The sequence below is a fragment of the Fringilla coelebs genome (genome assembly GCF_963513975.1).
Source record: "Fringilla coelebs genome assembly, chromosome: 8".
Taxonomy (NCBI): Eukaryota; Metazoa; Chordata; class Aves; order Passeriformes; family Fringillidae; genus Fringilla; species Fringilla coelebs.
Window position 1 is genome coordinate 5,349,727 of NC_140066.1, and position 13,425 is coordinate 5,363,151.

General features: G+C 44.3%; 1 protein-coding gene across 2 annotated transcripts in view; it reads left to right on the top strand.

Annotated features, from left to right (window-relative positions):
* Nucleotides 1-13,425, top strand: part of PRKG1 (protein kinase cGMP-dependent 1) — a gene marked incomplete at its 5' end in the record, with an annotated part of 340,143 nt that overhangs the window by 277,818 nt on the left and 48,900 nt on the right. For both annotated transcript variants that reach the window (XM_084210094.1, XM_084210093.1), the window contains one exon: nucleotides 9,656-9,721. In XM_084210094.1, coding sequence (XP_084066220.1) covers nucleotides 9,656-9,721 — 66 coding nt within the window. The remainder of the gene's footprint in view (nucleotides 1-9,655; nucleotides 9,722-13,425) is intronic.

Genomic DNA, 13,425 nt, shown 5'->3' on the forward strand with positions numbered 1-13,425 from the left:
ATGGGAATATATCTAATCTCCATGGATTTGGGGGTGTCCATAAGAGCACAGAATTAATCTATAGGCACTGCAATTTATTTTTTTAATCTTTCATCATGTGTCTTTTCTGGACAGGCTCTTAGAGACTTGGAGAAATAATAAGTAAGAAATAATTTAGCAGTTTGGGAGAGATCCGTCCACCTGAGAAACTTGGGAGAGCTGAAAATCTTTGGAATGCTGAAAAAGTCAGAGCCTTTTGCACTGTTGGTTTATTGTCCTGCTGCTAGGGGAAAAAAAAAAAAAAAAAGAGGAAAAATTAAGATTTTTAAACTTGCCCCCAGTGTGTCCTTGAGCAGATATTTTATGGATAAAGCTCCCAAAGCAGGACATCTCCAAGGAATGCAGGCTCATTTAGGAAATGTTTTATCACTTGGAATCTCCTGATGAAAGGCCTGTAATAAAGTATTGGAGTTAACCTTGTAGCTTTATTTCTCCTTTTATGGCTACAGAAGATACTTTTCCCATGTGGAGATTCCAGATTAAGGGTAGAGAGAGTGGAAGGGAAGAATTTTAATTATCAGGAGCTTTGAAGTCATAATGGTACAATGAACCTGTGACCCTGTGTTCCTGCTGGAGCCCAGGAGAAGCATTGGATCACTTCTCAATTTGGGGATCCACATTTTCCACCCAGGCCCAAGTTGTTATTGGTATCCAGGGTTTGGGGAGGGATGAGGCAGCCATGGGAAAAGGGATTTGGATTTCTTTGTATCCCAGAACAGCTTGGGTTGGAAGGAGCATTAAGAACCAGCTCATCCCAACTTCCACTGTCCCAGGCTGCTCCAAGCCCCATCCAACCTGGCTTGGACACTTCCAGGGATGCTCTGGGAATCTGTGCCAGGGCCTGCCCACTCCCCCAGGGAAGGAGTTGACAAGGTGAGGGTCAGTATATCAATTGTTTTGGAGGTCTTCTTATTCCCTCTTTGTGTTTGCTCTTAACTTATTAAATAATATTAAAGTGCAGCTGCCGAGTCGTTCACGAACAAAATGTATCAAGGACCATTTCATGTGGCTCTGGCTGCTGAATTCTGTTGTTGCTGCACTTCTTTTTTAAAGAAAATCATGCAAATCAATGGTTTCCTCTTTATCTGGGCCAGGTTCCTGGGTTTTTGGCGTTTCCTGGGTTTTTGGCTTTGCCTGGCTCTCAATGATCTGATCAAGGCTGGCAGGGAAGTTCCTTATGCAGAATAAGTCACCAGTTTCTAGAAACTATTCTGACTTGTTCAAGGTTTAATTGATTTGTCCTTGAATGGGATAATTAACATTTAATATGTCTTAAAGATGCTCTTGTCGCCCACTGGCTGATTAAAATAGCAATGGATGGGGTGTGGTAGGGTTTTATTTCACTTTAATGAAAAAGTGGCCATTTCGTGCCCCTGGGTGGTTTCACTTGGGGAATATAATTAATTACAGACTGGTGAGACTCTGGTTCATTACAATAATTCTGAATAAATTGCACAAGTAATTGGGTTGAATCATTAATGGGTTTGGCAGGCAAGGAGGTTCTACCATCCCAGTGTCAGCCTTGTGTCGCTCAGATTCAGGTTTGTCTCACTTCAGTCTAAACTTAAGCCACAGTGTGCCTACAAATACCAGTTTTAATTCCTACAGAATATTCCTCCAGCTGTGTTTGCTCTTCCTTTCCTTTCTGAGCTGCTGCAAACACTGTAGTAAGTGATATCAGTATCATTGAGGGTTTCCTGGGAGCAGTGGGAATGGAAAAAACCCCTGGAAATGGTTTTTACCATCAGCAGAGAGGGATTTCTGAGCATTGTTCCCACCTCAGCAGTGGGAAACACCAGTGGGACACAGTGCAGGGATTAAAACTGTGCATGTGGCACTTGGGCTTGGGGTTTAAGGGAGGACTGGGCACTGTTGGGTGGATGGTTGGATCCTTTTCCAACAATTCTGTGATTCCTTGCTTGTCCTGGTGCCAGCAGATCCAGCCATGGTGGGATGGGTGCACTTACAGGGGTTAAAAAGAGATTCCATTCAGGACTTGGAAGCACAGGATAAGGGATGAGATGATCATCTCTTTCAGCCTTGAAAGTCAGCCACAAAAAGGATTCCAGCCTCATATGGGAATGCCTGCAGTGTGAATCCTCAATGTGTTGTGGCAGCTCTTGGATTTAATTGGAATTCCCTTCCCAGGCAGGTGGATTCCCCAAGGGGTGGCACAAATGGGGGTTCTGTGCCCAGGCAGAGCAGGGGCTGTGACAGATGGCAGCCCATAGGTACTGGAGAGGCTCCAGGGAGAGCTTAGAGCCCCTGCCAGGGCTAAAGGGGCTCCAGGAGAGCTGGAGAGGGACTGGGGACAAGGGATGGAGGGACAGGACACAGGGAATGGCTTCTACTGCCAGAGGGCAGGGCTGGATGGGATATTGGGAATGAGGAATTGTTCCCTGGCAGGGTGGGCAGGCCCTGAGCAGCTGTGGCTGCCCCTGGATCCCTGGCAGTGCCCAAGGCCAGGCTGGACTTTGGGGCTTGGAGCAGCCTGGGACAGTGGGAGGTGTCCCTGCCCATGGCAGGTGTGGAATAAACTGATCCTTCATGGCCCTCCCAACACAAACCATTCTGGGATTCCCTGACTTCCCAGTGTTCCCACCCCAGCACTGCCAATAATCCATCCCTCTGTTTGCCTGAAGGACTCAGAAAAGCTCAGTGGAATTAGCAGGAGGTGGAATTGCTGTTTGGCTGAAATGGGATTTGTGAAACGGATCCCCCTGGCTGTGGGCAGATGTTTCAGGAAAGGCTGTTTGGCACTTGGAAGCGTGGACACCTGGGTGGAAACTGAGCTGAGGGTGCCACTTTGCACAGGTGTGCAGGCAAACGTGCCAAATCCATCTGCCACCTTCCCTTGGCACTCCAGCTTCTGGAAGTTCCAGTCCAACTTTGGCTCCTGGCTCATCACCAGCAAATAGAGAGCCGCAGGGAATTGTGTTCCCTGGGGTTTGCTACCCGTGAGTTGTGGATCTGGGAAGTGCTATTTGTCAGGAAATAAATGGTTATTATTTTCTTTATATATTGTATATCTAGGGAATAGCAAACCCAAATGTTAATCCCTAAACTGTTTGGGTTGGAAGGGACCTTAAAGCCCATCTTATGCCAAGCCCTGCCACGGGCAGGAACACCTTCCACTATCCCAGGCTGCTCCAAGCCAACCTGCCCTTGGACACTTAAACAGTGGGATCCTTCCTTGGATTCACATTTGGAACATAAATTCTCCCAGAAGACAGAAACTTTTATCTAAAACTTCACTTTGTCCTGAATGCACCCAAATTCCACTTTTTTAGAAAGCTAATTGAGGAGGAATTTGATTCCCATGGAGACACTGACATCCCAAGGACACCCAGTGCTACTTTCTGCCAAGCCTGAAAGACCAATGGGAATATTAATATCAGAACATTTATTAAGAAAATATAATTCTTAATTTCCAGGTGACTTTTCCAGACTATTCCAGTGCTGTTTTTCAAAATCCAGGGCTATAATTCAGCCTCATGTCTGGGTTTTTTTCCCATCTATATTTTATTAAAGCTTTGAGCTTTATTTTTTCTTTTGGCAGAGATTTTATTTTATAAAAACCCTTTTATTCCATAATGAAATTTCCTTAAATTCTTGCCCATTTTAACACTGGAAGTGGTTTAGTGCAGACCCTCCCAGGGAAGAGGAGCCCTTTTTTATTCCTGATTTTTAGTGCTGTGAGTCCTTCCTGTGCTGAACCGCCTCAGATTCAAACACTGTGTTGGAATTCATCCAAATTTGTTCTTAAATACCTGCTCACCTCATAAAAATGATAAAAGGAAGACAAGGTTTCTTGAAGGGTCGTCATGGCTTGAAATGATGAGTGTAATAATTGCTGAGGTTTTTATTGTGCCTTCCCAGTGCTGAGTGCTGAATCTTCCCCCCTCCTATTTGGGTGATCAGCAGCATCTGCCATGTAAAACCCCTATAAAATCACCTTAAAGGTGTCCTCAGAGCACTGAAATCCCTCTTGGCAGGGTGGGATACCTCCACCAGGAGCACAAAAGAGGTGGGGGTGTCAAGGTCAGCAGCTGTCACTGCCATAAATACATTTTTGGGGTATCCAGAGCAGTAGCACCATCCATCAGCACACCACCAAGCAGTGGGAGATGAGCCTGGGAAGGGGGATCCATCCCTTTCCTCCTGGGAATCTGCTGGGTCACAACCCTAAATTGCTCTCCTAACTCTGCTGTGGTACACCCAGTGCCAGGAATTCATTTCTTTCCATGCCAGCTGGAAAGAATAATAATTTATTTCTTTTTACTAAATCAAGAATAGGCAGGTGGTTGTTGCATCTCCCCCTGCTGAAACTATAGGCCAAGATGCAGGTGAAGTTACAGAAATTATTATTTTTTTTTTAATTTTACTTAATTGTATTTTATTTATAGAAATAAACTTTAAAAAGACATTTTTAAGTCTCCAGGTAGGCAAATCCCTCTTTTTAAAGGATAGAAGATCACCACATTTGAGTACCACTCCTCAGAATACCCATTAAAGCTGATTCTTACCTCCCTCCTGAAAGTCATGGCATAATCAGAAAATACCCAATAAAATAGAAGTGAATATAGACATGCTGGGCTTTGAGCTCTTATTACTAAATTTAAGCTAATAACTGACTTTTCCCATTTTTTCCCCCTATCTGACATGTCTTGTCCTAAATGCTTTAAATCAACCTCATTAAGGATATTGTAACAAGGTCAAGTGTACAGTGCTGGAAGGTGGGAAAATGCATTAAAGAACTCAAATAGCAGCAAATGAGGAACCTCTGGGTAGTCCCGTGGCATAATTTAAAACCCACCAGGGAAGGCCTCATTTTTTATTTCTGAAAAGCCTCATTAGCAGCATTCTCAGCTGATCTCAGCACTCATCTCCTGAGGTCCCACAGGATGGGAGGTTTCTGCCAGGGTCTCTCCCAGGCAGGTTCTGCAGGGCAGCCACAGAGGTCCAGGCACTGACCCACCTGCTCTGAGTGATCCTTTGAGGCTCTCCAGTTTCTTGAGCTAAGAAATGGGGTTTTATCCTCATTTTTAGGGAAGGAAATGGTCAACACGAGGAAACAACTGGATGTGGCTGTGTCCATGGGGTCACACAATGGTTTGGGATGGAAGGGACCTCAAAGCCCATCCAGTGCCACCCCTGCCATGGCAGGGACACCTTCCACTGTCCCAGGCTGTCCCAAATGTCCAGCCTGGCCTTGGGCACTGCCAGGGATCCAGGGGCAGCCACAGCTGCTCTGGGAATTCTATTCCAGGGCCTGCCCACCCTGCCAGGGAGGAGTTGACAAAACGGGGGTCAAAGACTGAACTTGATGGCTTTGGAGTTCTTCCCCAAATTTAATGAATTCTGTGATTCCATGTCTTCCATCAATCACCTGGATCTGCCTGATTTCCAGGGTGAAATCCACCCCACACACTCCAAAGTTTGGCTTTGCAGCCTTTCATCTTCCTGAGAACCCAACATCCCCTTGCCATTGGCTTTGATATAAAAACACATCACTGGGATTAATAAACACAGCATGCTCTACTAAACTTTTATGGATTTTAATGTGAAACTAATAAAAGGTGCCATTGGAAAAAGCTGCACTTGAAAAGCTATTTCATAAAAAAATCTTGTAAAAATTCTGTCAGGCATTTAAATCTCACTTCCTAAAAGGGAATGAGATACAGCAGGAGGGATTTGACTCCAAGGTACCCCAGTTTGAGGGCATGTAGCAAAAACCCCATGTGCTTTAAGCTTCATGGGTATTGGGAAAACCATTTCTTAGAGAACAACAATTCAGCTCGCTGAGCTTCAAAAATACTATTTTACTGATTTTTTTTTTCCTCAATATAAGCAAAATGTACAACTCTTCAAATAGAAAATGTACCAGCCCCTTCTAATACTTTGTTTTATGCCTTGTGAGCATCTTGTTAGCACTTACTGACTGCTCCTAAAATATATTTTTACTCCCAGTGGCTCCAGCCGAATGGTTTAAGCCCTGCCAAGGGCTGTACAACAAGATTTACAAAGGAAGAGGAGCCGTTTGTGATAATTGACTGGAATATTTATGAAGCTGAGGCCTCAGGTCTTTCAAGGCTCTGTTGGTCAAGGAAATTCTGCTCTGTCTTTACTGCACTGGGGGTTCCAAAAGTAAAAAACTCCCAGGAGATGGGGCTGGGATTTCACCAGCCTGGAGCAAAGGAGGCTCAGGGGGGACCTTGTGGCTCTGCCAGGAGGGGACAGCCAGGGGGGTCGGGCTGTGCTGCCAGGGCACAGGGACAGGACAAGGGGAAAGGGGCTCAAAATGCACCAGAAGAGGTTTAGGCTGGATATTAGGAAAAATTCCTTTTTCAGAAAGGGCTGTCAGACATTGGACTGACTGCCTAGGGTAGAGGTGGAGTCCCTATCCAAGGAATTGGGAGCAGTGGGAGCTATGGGAGAAGGTATTGGAGCAGGACTTCAAGCAGTTGGGGGATGTAGGAAGGGAAAAAAAAAAAGCAAAAAAAAATGGGAATCACCTCAAACATTTTTACCTTTAGAGCAAATTATGGCAGCCTACAGTTAAGCCATGAGACAGAGGCTGAAGTATAAACTTATCTCTTCTGAAATTGAGCTGTTGACAGCTTGTCAGAAGCAAAATTGTCGTCACTTCCCCATGTGGTGGAGTTGGCTGTAAATTCCAAGGAGGAAAACAGATCTGTGCATTTCATCCCTTAAATACCGTCCTCATGTTTCTGTTGGTGTGGTGGCATGTCCCCCTGATTTTTTAAGATTTTCTAAGCCTTCTGATGTTTACGTTCTTGTAACAAACTTTCTCGCACACTTTACGTAAATAACTCATTGTTTTGCATTCTTTTATGGAGGAGGAGAAATTTGATGTGCTGTCTGTTTGCCCAGTGTCATTGGAGAGGTGTCACTGTCACCCTCCAACCCACTGCCACTTTTAGAAATCTATAAATGTTAGAGCCAGAGATTAAAAAACTCTCTTTACTTTGAAAAGAGCAGCGTGTCCGTGCCGTGTTATGTCGTGTCCTGGAGTGACAGTGGCACACCTGGGAACATTTGGGAATGTGGCTTATGTTGCCACCTAATTCCACCGTGGGGCCAAGGAGCTGGGAAGGGCACACCAGGTCTCCTGCTGGGATTTTTGGCCAAGGATGTCCGGAGGGCTCCCAAATCCTCCCCTCTTGGGTTTCCGCGGCCGAGGGCCCCCGCAGCAGCTGTGCCCCTTGTGCCCTGGGCTGGGGCAGCTGGCACCGGCCAGGGGGTGGCACGGAGCTGGGAGCTGGAGGGGATGAGGAGTGTCCAGGGGGAAGGAGGGAGCAGCCGGGGCCATGGAGCGCTCGGGGAGCGGCGGCGGCTCCACGGATGAGGAACGCGGATTTTCGGGAAGCAGCTCCGAGGAGGAGGAGGAGGAAGGGGATGAAGGCCAGGCAGTGTCTGAGTCAGTGCTCTCCTCTCCTCGCTGGGGCCACAGGGGGTGGTGTGGGGCACTGCCAGGAATTAATTAATCTAGTAATTAATTTCCAATAAGTTCTGTTTTACACACTTTACTTCTAATACCTGCTTAGTGCTGTGCTGTTGAAGTAATTACTTGCATTTAATGCACTTGCAGTAATGAAACCACCTTACCATTTTTTACCATTTTTACCTCTATCTGTTTTCTTACCATTTAATGAAGTACTTTTTACTTGCCATTGCACTGGTAGTAGTTACTTTTGCCTTTAAAACTGTGCATTTGCTGGGAGTAACCTCTGCACTTAATATTTTGCGCTGGTAGTAATTAGTTGTTTCATGTATTTGCTAGTAATTAGTTTTTCATTTAATGCTGCGCACTGGGAGTAATTACTTTGTTTTTAATGCTGTGCACTTGTAGTAGTTACTGTTTCAGTTAATACCATGATTATTTGTTGCATTTAGTGCCCTGCGCTTGTAGTAACTTCTGTATTTAATGTCTTGCACTTGTAGGTTACTTTTCCCTTCAATACTTTGCATTTACCAGTAGTAACTTCTGGGTTTAATGCTTTGCACTCGTAGTAATTATTACATTTAGTGCTGTGCCCTTATAGTAATTACTCTTGCATTTGGTGCAGTTCATGTGTAGTAATTACTTCTTGCAATTAATGCCATGCACCTGTAGTAATTCCTCCTGCATTTAAAGCTGTGCACTTCCTAGTGGTTAATTTTCCACTGATTGCTGTGCACTGGTAGGAATTACTCCTGGACTTGTAGTAATTACTTGTTGCCTTTAATAGCATGCACCTGTAATAGCAACTTCTGCACTGAATTCTGTGCACTTGTAGGAATTATTTGTTGTGTTTAATGCCACCTACTTGGAGTAGTTACTCTCTCATTTAATGCTGGGCATTTGCTGGTGGTTGCTCTCACTTGTAATCCCCTCCTAGTAATTTCTTTCCCAATTAATGCCTTGCACTTCCAAGGTTTCATTGGCCCTCAATGCCATGGATTCCTGTACCTCCCTGTGCTGCAGCTGCTGGCCAAAGTCACCTTCTAGAAAAGGATGGATTCATAGAAGATAGCAGAAATTATAACAAACAGTCCCTTGTGCATCTGAATACCTCATTTCCAATTTTATGGAAAATGTTGGAGCTGAGGCCACCAATTTTATTGTATTTTCCTGGTCTGTAATCATCTAAATATAAAACAGCAACCAAATCATGTCTGTGATCCACAGATCTGCAGGGATAAATGTATTTTTGTGGCATCTGGGATAATGGGACAAATGTGTTGAGTTTTAATGGGAATTAATGGACACCACCAAGTTTGAATTCTCATTTTAATGGATCAATATATTGTCGAAAGCTGGCTACAGCAACTTAATGAGGAATTCAATATTATCCTTCCTTATCCTCTCTGTATTTACCCAAGTTTTAGGAGTTAATAGAGATCATTATCCACTGCTATTCCACTACTTCTTTCTCATTGCTTTAAATTAGCACAATGTGATTTATCAGTGGGGTTAATTAGCACGAATACACACTTAATTCCAGTCCAAATGGACTCAGAGTCAGCATTCCAGCACAGGCTGGAGTATTAATGTATTTCTGCTTGCTCTGCTCTTAAAGGTATGAACATGAAGAAATTAAAGTTAATTAATGATGACCTCAAAGGGAAAGTGCACATGCATCACCCTTTTTAAACCATATTCCTGCTTTAATACCTCCAGTCTTTAAATGGGAATTTCTATTCCTAACAGCACCTGTAAATCTGATTTTCTGCCTCGTTGGAAGCCTAGAGTGGTGTTCCAGCCTAAATGAATGAGGGGGTGTGCAGGAGAGGGGAGGTATCTCCTGCCTGTAACCCACTTACCCTTGGAACATGGAAAGGTTGGAGGGAATTGAGATAAAGTAAGCCCAGAAAATGCAGTGCTGACTCTTAAACACCAGAATGTCAAATCGACCTGATTAAAATGAATTAAATTGATTATTTTTATTAGTCTTGGAATTCTAGTTTTTTATTAGCCTAAATGGATGATGAACACAGCAAAGAAAAGCTGTGAAAGGCAGAAATGTGTCCTCAAAGTGCTTGAAGAACCCTGTGTGTTGGAAATCAGAAGATTGTCATGGAAATAACTGGAGAAATGTGTTTTTTCTTGCAGGGAGGATGTCAGGACAGCCAACGTCATCGCAGCTGAAGCAGTCACTTGTCTGGTCATAGACAGAGAGTAAGTTCCTCCTTCTGCCTGGGGCTGGGGGGAAACTCCAATTTAAACCTTTTCCAGAGCTTAGTAGGAGCCTTGGATCATCTTCTCCAGAGAGGCCTCTTAATTTGGGGTGATGAAGGCACAGACTTGATGAGTGGAGGGAAGGTGCCTCTAAATCAACAGACAAAACTCAATAGTGACAATTAGAAAGTTCAGCAGTGACAATTACAAAACTCAGTAGTGACATTTAGAATCACAGAAAGTCCAAATGGAAATAAAGGCAGTTACTGGGAATGGGATTAAAAAATGGCATAAAAATTGAACGTGATTCCTGGGCTGGTTTTGCTGTTGTGCAGCACTGGCACAGAGCAGTAGAAGGCATGGACACTCCCAAGATGATGGGAATCTTTCCATGGGAATGTGCTATGGGTCTGTGAAACCCACAGAGAGGGTGAATAGCTGTTGACTTTTCACTGCCTCCCCCCATGCAGGAGCTCCAAGAAACCTGCAGGAGGGAGCCAGAAACTGTGGAATAGCAAAAAAAAAAAATTGATGATGTTGGAAAGGAAAATAAATCCATTGCATTTTTGAAGTATGTGGGACCCACCTGTGGGCCTGGAGCTTTTAGAGCAGTGTGGATTGTTGGGGTGTCTGAGCAGGGCCAGGAGCTGGATCCAAGATCCCTGTGGATCCCTAGAAGTGATTCTGGAGCCCTTCTTGTGTTCTGGTGAGAGATGGGATTCTGTGCTCTTGTGGGGCTGGTCTCCATCCCCTCAATCCTGCTGGCACACCAGGGGTTTGTGTTGAGTTATCTCACAGGCCTCCATTTCTGGAAATCCAACATTCTGTACAGGCTGAGCTGGGGAAAATCTTCAGAAATCCTGATAAGTTCTGATTTATGTTAATTCATTATTAATTGCAAAACCCATGGTCTGTCCACTGAACACAGGTGGGGAACACCTGAGGGCTCCTTTCTTAACCTGGTAGGTAAAACTTCCACCCTCTCTTCTCATGCTGAGGGGCAAAGAGAGGAAGAAGAATTTGATTATTTAGCAAGATAATATTCTTATAATCTTTATGCTTTTAATAATTAGATAATTTAGCAATCATTAATTCAGAGAAATAAAAAGCAACAAATAATTTCTGCTTTTATTTTCACACTTTTGCAAGCAGGTATTTTTGGTTTGCACTATGAGAGTTAAAAACCCCGAATAATTCAAGTCACTCATTCCTGATAATTTCCCAGACTGTTTCTTTCCTTGTCTCCTGTGCCTTGTCCCCAGCATACAATGCCCTTGAAGTAGTAAGGAAGTACAAGTTAAATTTAAACTGATGAAGCTGTGGTTAATCTACCTCAGAGATACTATTAACACTGTGCAATTAGCAGAGTAACACTATTTAAAAAAAATTCTTATTTATAGTGCAAGAAAAGTGACCCTATTGATAGCCCTATTTATAGCAGGCTGTCCTGTGTCCTGACCAGTGCTGAATTTCATGTCCCAGCTCTTCCTTAGGCTGTTATTTTATAGGAATGACAACAGCAGGAGCAACATTTCATGTGGAGATAAACTACCAGGACTTGTGGCAATTTGGGAAATTGGCTGAGGAAAAAAGAACCAATTTTTTACATACAGAGACAGAGCAAATTTTGCATCTTTTGGGTTGTGGCGGTGGATGGGAACGTTGAGTGACACAGGAGGTGGCAGTGGGAGCAGGGAGTGGGTGTTCCCTGCAGCTGGAATTTGTTCTGTGCAGCAGGAGGGGTGACACAAGTCACTGAAGCTGCCAAATATTTCCCTTTTCCCAGACAAGCTCTTTGCCTAATCAGATGGAACCACTGAAGCAGCAATTTCCATGCTCTGTGGGTGTCCCCATCTGAAGCAGCTCAGCAAAACTGGTGTTGCAGTTTCAAAAAACAAGTGATGGGGAAAAGACCTTAACACATGGAATTCCTGGAGAATTCCAGCCTCCCTGACCAGCATCACCCACTGGAATTATCTACAGCAGGATAACCCCTCCAAATTCCTCGGGAAAGGCTTCCCAAGGCATCCAAAAATTGTTCCAGCTGCCATACTCTCCATCCCATTAACAAAGAGAATCGCACCTTGGTGCCACAGGAAGTTATTCCTGTGGGAGGCATGAGCCTGGCTCTGGATTTGCCAATATTCCCAGCAATTTTAAGGCTGGTTTAGCTGCTGCAGGGTTTGTAGTTTGGGGGTGAATAATGTGGGAAACCTTCATCAGAGGGATGGGCCAGGAGCTGTGGGCAAGTTGGGTTGGAGAAGAGAATTGCTTAAGTTGGGTTGGAGAAGAGAATTGCTGAAGTTGGGTTGGAGAAGAGAATTGCTAAAGTTGGGTTGGAGAAGAGAATTGCTTAAATTGGGTTGGAGAAGAGAATTGCTTAAGTTGGGTTGGAGAAGAGAATTGCTTAAGTTGGGTTGGAGAAGAGAATTCCTTGAGCCTGACAAGAGGGAATGCTTTGCCTAAAAGGATCTCTGGAATTTATAAAATATGAGTAAAATGGCTCCAGGGCTGAAGCAGCAGGAGTGGGAAATACCGCGAGGGAAGTCAAACTGGAGCTCATGATGGGTCTTTAATTACCAGATGATGTTGGTGCTGCCTTGCTTTTTAATTTCCTTGTGAAAGAAGAGGGCTCTTCCAGTCTCAAAAAACACCCCAAAGACTCCCAAAAAGTATTACAGCTATTTTTGCCAATCTAGGAAGATGTGATTTGCAAAGTGCATTTCCAGCGTCCTTTTCTGGTGTAGGAATGAGCAAAATCCTGATCTAAGAGTGAAAACAACCTGCAGGAAACATTTGTTGCATCCCATGGACTTTGTTCCCACTCGTCCTTGTCCTGAAAATATTTGTTACAAAAAGCATTGGTATTTTTTCCATCTTGCAGTTGTGTTTTTGAGTCCCTTCCATTACTGGAATAATGAATTTTAGTGGGATTTGGTGCTTTATGCTTTTGATCCTTCCCTGGGAGGGTGGGCAGGCCCTGGCACAGATTCCCAGAGAAGCTGTGGATGCCTCTGGATCTCTGGCAGTTCCAAGGCCAGGCTGGACAGGGCTTGGAGCACCCTGGGATAACAGAAGGTGTCCCTGCCCATGGCACTGGATGGGCTTTAAGGTCCCTTCCAAGTCAAACTTTTTGAGGAATTCGATGGTTCCCATTGGGAGCGCCATCCAGTTTAGTCCCCCAAGGAAGAAAATCAAAAAAATTTTGTAGTCCTGCCTGGTCAGGTGTATTTGAAAGAAAGAACCACAGCAAGGCTCCATGCTCAATCTCTCTGCTGGGTTGGGATTGATTTATCCAACGTTTTTCCTGCCATGGAGCACAGACCCAACCATGGGCTTATGGAATTGGCTTGGAAACGTCAACAAAATCCACACGGCGTTCGTGGGAATTGTGACAAAAAAGGCCAGCTGGATATCTGATCATCTGAGGGAATTTGGAGAAGCCTTTGAGTACTTGAGGAGCCACACAGCTCATTGCAGCCCCACCATTTCCTGCTGCTCAAACCTCCACTGTAGGAACACAAATTATTACTTTACAGCACCTCTCAGACGACTTTTAGGCATTTTTATTTCCAAGTGCTTTTTTTTAAAAATTTATTTACAATTCATGGACTTTCTGTCTTTAGGACTTGCCTTGACCCTACAAGATCAAGGGTGTTGTTAATGAAGTTTTTTCCTGTGGTGGCACTGCAGGAATTCATCCT